Source organism: Anomaloglossus baeobatrachus, chromosome 8, assembly GCF_048569485.1.
Source record: "Anomaloglossus baeobatrachus isolate aAnoBae1 chromosome 8, aAnoBae1.hap1, whole genome shotgun sequence".
In the NCBI taxonomy this organism is placed as follows: Eukaryota; Metazoa; Chordata; class Amphibia; order Anura; family Aromobatidae; genus Anomaloglossus; species Anomaloglossus baeobatrachus.
In genome coordinates this window covers 210,346,439-210,352,438 of record NC_134360.1, presented here as the reverse complement: position 1 = coordinate 210,352,438, position 6,000 = coordinate 210,346,439, and the positions used below count along the sequence as shown (strand labels likewise).

At 42.0% G+C, this 6,000-nt stretch overlaps 1 protein-coding gene across 1 annotated transcript in view; it reads right to left on the bottom strand.

Moving 5' to 3' along the window:
• Positions 1-1,507: 1,507 nt before the first annotated feature.
• TNN (tenascin N) overlaps positions 1,508-6,000 on the bottom strand; it is a 96,976-nt gene continuing 92,483 nt past the window's right edge. Inside the window, exon 15 of the mRNA XM_075320146.1 lies at positions 1,508-4,721. Within this exon, the coding sequence (XP_075176261.1) occupies positions 4,635-4,721 (87 nt within the window). The 3' untranslated portion in view covers positions 1,508-4,634. The remainder of the gene's footprint in view (positions 4,722-6,000) is intronic.

The window sequence follows — 6,000 nt, the reverse complement described above, 5'->3', positions numbered from 1 at the left end:
TTCTCAGAATGTACCCGACTGTTGATTTTGCTACTCCAAGCATGTCTGCTATCTCTCTGATGGTTTTTTTCTTTCTTTTCAGCCTCAGGATGTTCTGCTTCACCTCAATTGAGAGTTCCTTAGACCGCATGTTGTCTGGTCACAGCAACAGCTTCCAAATGCAAAACCACACACCTGTAATCAACCCCAGACCTTTTAACTACTTTATTGATTACAGGTTAACGAGGGAGACGCCTTCAGAGTTAATTGCAGCCCTTAGAGTCCCTTGTCCAATTACTTTTGGTCCCTTTAAAAAGAGGAGGCTATGCATTACAGAGCTATGATTCCTAAACCCTTTCTCCGATTTGGATGTGAAAACTCTCATATTGCAGCTGGGAGTGTGCACTTTCAGCCCATATTATATATATAATTGTATTTCTGAACATGTTTTTGTAAACAGCTAAAATAACAAAACTTGTGTCACTGTCCAAATATTTCTGGACCTAACTGTATATATATATATATATATATATATATATATATATATATAACAAGAATTATATAGAATGCTTATTTTGGGCGTTTTAAGCCGGTGTAATTACTTTTTTTTGTTTTACGCGCATAATTATAATGTTTTGAAATATTCACATCTCAAATAAACTTTGAAAAGTATTTCTATTTGATTTAAGGGGCCATTACACGCAGCAATATCGCTAGCGATATCGCTTGCGAGCGTACCTGTCCCCGTCTTTTGTGCGTCACGGGCAAATCGCTGCCCGTGGCGCACAATATCGCTAGGCCCCGTCACACGGACTTACCTGCCTAGCGACGTCGCTGTGGCCGGCGATCCGCCTCCTTTCTAAGGGGGCGGTTCGTGCGGCGTCACAGCGGCGTCACTAAGCGGCCGCCCAATAGAAGTGGAGGGGTGGAGATGAGCGGCCGTAACATCCCGCCCACCTCCTTCCTTCCTCATTGCCGGCGGCCGCAGGTAAGCTGTAGTTCGTCGTTCCCGAGGTGTATGCTGCCTCGGTAATGAAGAACAACCTGCGTCCTCAACAATCAACGATTTTATGAAAATGAACGACGTGTCAGATGGACGATTTGGAGAATATTTTCCATCGCTAGCGGTCGCTCGTTGGTGTCACATGCAACGACGTCGCTAACGATGCCGGATGTGCATCACGGAATCCGTGACCCTGGCGATATATCGTTATACGTCGTTGCAACGGGGCCTTTACGCCATGTTATTTGCACACAGGCCTAAAAGGCCCCAGGTATGTGAAAGTGTAGATTTCTATGGTTGCGTGTTCTTGGGTTAAGATATGTGCACAATGAGTTTTTGCTGAGATTTTGAAGCAGAAACTGAGCGGAAACTCTCCAAATCCTCCTAAAAAACCACAACTGAGTGTGCATATTGACTGACCATGATCTTTTTTCTCGTTACTTGAAATAGATTGTTTTAATTCAAACAAATGTATCTGGCAGATTTTCTTTTACATAATGAAAAAAAAATGTCTTAGTCAAGTACTCCTGTGAAAGTCTTTATTTTTCTATTTCAGTACAGATGTAGCTTGCAGTGCAGTATACAGCTATATACATATGTACGGATGACAGTAAAGTGAGTAGTTAGCTTGCCAGCAAGAGAGACATTGTAGAAATGGACTATTTACATATCCTGCCGCTTCTGGGGGGTGAAGACCGGTGCACACAGTCACAACCACTCTCTAGAGTTAGGTAGCTCAAGAAATAACATAAACACAACAAACATCATTTAATCAAGTCATGCTGCAAGGATTTTGCATTAAATAATCATGAAAAAAAAAACTTGGAATGAGGTTAAATACTTGCAAAATGTGATGTATAAAGTACAAGAACAACAAATGATGGAGCGGCTGCTGCTGCGGGGATTTTCTGGAGAATCTGAGCCCCACGTGGCATAAATAGAGCACAAGTCACAGGTAAAATATTTCGTCAGAATGTATTTCCTATAATTCACAAGGATAAAACTCTAACCTTAAAGGAGGATTATAATTAAAGGGAACCTGTCACCAGGATTTTCCTTTATGAGCTGCGGCCACCACCAGTGAGCTCTTATACGAGGGGCTGCTGATAAGTCTTTGGCGTTGTGATCTTTTTTTGTTTTTATGGTAACGAATGTTACATCACATGAAAGCCTTATGTGTCTAATATATGTTTTTAAAATTTTGTGTTTGTTACTTATGGCAACAGTGTTCTATGCAAGTAGTTAAGAACTGGTTTGCCAAATTTTAAATGGGCCATTTCGGCGCCAATGATGAGGAACGTCCTGGACGACCAAGAGTGGTTGTTGTTCCGGAGATCGTCGATGCTGTGCACACACAACCTCATACTGGAGAATCTACGAATTTCAGCTAAAGCAATAGCAGACATCATGGGGATTTCCCGTGAACGTGTTTGTGTCATTATCCATGAACATTTGGACATGAGGAAGTGATCTGCAAAGTGGGTCAACAAACATTTGCAACAGATCAGAGAAGCATGCGAGTGAAATCTTCCCGGTCCATTTGTCAGCGTTTCTGGACTGATAATAACTTTCTGGATCAATAGGTCACTATGGATGAGACCTGGATTTATTTGTATGACCTTCAAAACAAGGAGCAGTCAAAAGAGTGGAGGCACATTGGTTCTCCTTATCCAAAGAAGTTCAGGGTGCAAAAATCAGCCACTAAGGTGATGGTGACTGTGTTCTGGGATAAGGAGTGCGTGCTGCTAGTGGACTACTTTCAAAAGGGTTCCACCATCAATGCAAGGTATTACATTGAACATTTGGACCAATTGAAGGCATTCACTACAGTGTTTTGATCTGCCCTCAGCTGGATAGATCAAAGTGCGCATGCGCAAGAGCACAATGGTGACCTCTCTGTGAATGACGCAGGATGCATCATCAACACAGGGCTGGGCAGGAGGATGGCGATCCCACAAGATGGAGAAGGCATCAGACCGAGAGCAGTGACACCCATTGGACCTGATCGCCCCCTAGGTGAGTATAATGAAAGGTCTTTTTTATGTTATACAGAGCGGCCTGGGCTCTTATGTACAGCATTCTGGAATACTGTATATAAAGGCTTATTGGTGGTGGCCATAACTCATAAGGGAAAAACCTGCTGACCGGTTCCCTTTAATAAAGACTAATCACTATATAAGAGCAGGTACACACACGCCAGATTTTTTTTGCGGCAGATGTAGATCAATGCCGGTTCACCATTGCTACACTGAAAGGCACAAGGTCCAATTGCCTGCTGCTGTAATCCTCTGTGGATTCTACCTGTGTAAATGATGCATCTTTCCCACCTCATGTGAACCTGCCATAAATGTAAATACCTTCATCCTTCTTACATAATTAAAGTGGTTTTCCCAAAATTGCAAGTTATCCTCTATTTACAAAATTGCTGATTGCCAGGGGTCCGACCACTGGGACTCCCAGAGATCCTGGAACCTCAAAAACTAGGCATTGGAGATGCTCATGGTTGGGTTCTGCACTAGTCATTGTCTCTGGGATGATCCTGGGACCCCAAAAAAGAGGCATTGGAGATGCTCATGGTTGGGTTCTGCACTAGTCATTGTCTCTGGGACTACCAGAAAAAGATTGGTACAGTGCCTGGCGATTTTAGAAAAACCCCTTTAAAGAAGTTGTCTGAGATCTAAAATAAAAGAAATTAATATAATAAAATAACCATTACTTATCTATTCATTCCCTGGCTTCTCCGGTAATCCCTGCTGGTTCTACAGTGATGATGCCACGTCCATTAGTCACGGGACCGCTGCAGTCAATCACTGACCTCATGAGGCCAGTGATTAGATGCAGCGGTTACGTGATTGAATGACAGACGTGAGGTCATCAGGTCTCGTGTAGATCCCCTAAGTGATGGCACTTGGGTGCCAGGGGATAAAATAATTTTAGTATTTATATGCTATTGGCTCTTTATTTTGCTATTTCCTGGCAACCCCTTTAATGTTTAATTCCTCACTATTCTGAAGATATTTATATGCTGTCAGTAAATGAGAACACTTGATTATATTCACCCATACTTTGCTAGTCCTGCTGTAAAATGAGAAATGGGTCCAATTATTTTTAGTAGAGACAATGCTACGTGTGCTAAATACAGCAGCAGCTGCGCACAAACCTCTGTCGTTTGCTACAATGTTCTTCTGAAAAATTGGTGCGCACTCACTTGATAGAGCGAGGTGCTAGTGCTACAATGTATTTTCCTGTACAGTTTAGATATATGTAAGTTTAGAGCCTATAGCTGTCAACAAGACTGTTTTTCATTCACTGACAGCAAAGATATCTTGCAAATAGCGAAGAATTGAAACAATATATATATATATTAGAGATTTGAATGTTTTATTGGTATAGTGATTAACATTTATTGATATAAACCCAGTAAATTCTTTTAACAGGGTTATATGAATTGATAAAAACATAGCCGCTATATTCCGGAAACAGCGCCATTCTTGACCACAGGATACTTAGGGTATTGCAGCTGAGCCGCAATACTAGACTCAATCATGGACGAGAATGGCCCCGTTTCTGGGAGAGAGCAGCCATGTTTATCTCATCTCATACAACCTTTTCAAAGATGGAATTTTGTAGTGAATTGTTCTCAATCTATTGATCACGCAGATGGGGTTCGAGGTCTCATCTTCATTTCTATGAATGGTATGGAGAATTCGTGACCTTTCCAAGGCTCCCAGTTAACTCCCTAGAAAACAGAAAAAAAACATTCATTTCACTAAAAAGTAAAAAGTCCTCCAATTAACCAAAGTCTTGTCCCATGTATATTTTTGGGTGTGATAGAAGATAGTTTATTCTTCCCCATTATTAGCCAGTTTAGATTGGGAGAAGGTCGTTTAATACTTTCAAGCGGTTGCAGATAGGAAATCCGCAACGTATATGTCATTCGGTAGAGTTGGGAATGGAAGGAAGGATCCAGCTCAGACTCCAAGGATAAATAAAACTTTATCTTTATTTCTTCTTGTTAAAATATATATCCAAATAAGTATTATGGCACCGGCTTAATCACACTGACAGATGGCAGATGTATAACACACAACGCGTTTCGGCAGGACGTCTTCTTCAGGTTGACCTGTAGAAGGCGTCCCGCCGAAACGCATTGTGTGTTTTACTGTTTTACATCTGTCAGTGTGATTAAGCCAGTGCCATAATACTTATTTGGATATATATTTTAACAAGAAGAAATAAAGATAAAGTTTTATTTATCCTTGGAGTCTGAGCTGGATCCTTCCTTCCATTCCCTACTTCATGTTTTCATACGTCTGGCTGCCGAGTACCGTGCTGGGACCCAGGATATCCATTTGGAGGATTTATACAGGCTTGCTCCTGCAGCGGTGAGCTGTTTTTATCCTTTTTTGTGAACAATTCGGTAGAGTTGGTGCAAATCTTTTTACAGTGCCTGGTGGAGGATAATATCGGTAATCTGTGGTTGCAAGACGGGAGCACAGAGAGCCGTCTCCTGTCGGCTTCCGCTGCTCTTCTTTTGATTAGTCAGGCTGATTAACAATTAACAACAATGATGTCAGGCTGGATAATTAAAAGCAGAGCAGCAGATAAAAGGTTGTTCTCAGGGCTCCCGTCCCATGAACACAGAATACTGACGTGGCTGATGGACTGGGTTTTGCGAATTGATTAGCACCAGCTCTAGTAGAAACATTTTTTTGATAGATACACTCCAGTGCATGTCGGGCGGCACGATGGCTCAGTGGTTAGCACTGCAGCCTTGCAGCGCTGGGGTCCTGGGTTCGAATCCCACCAAGGACACCCATCTGCAAGGAGTTTGTATGATCTCCCCGTGTTTGTGTGGGTTTCCTCCAGTTTCCTCCCACACTCCAAAGACATACAAATAGGGAATTTAGATTGTGAGCCCCAATGGGGACAGCGTTCCTGATGTATGTGAAGCACTGCGGAATATCTTAGTGCTATATAAAAATAAAGATTTATTTATTTATGTCAAGCAATTGCAG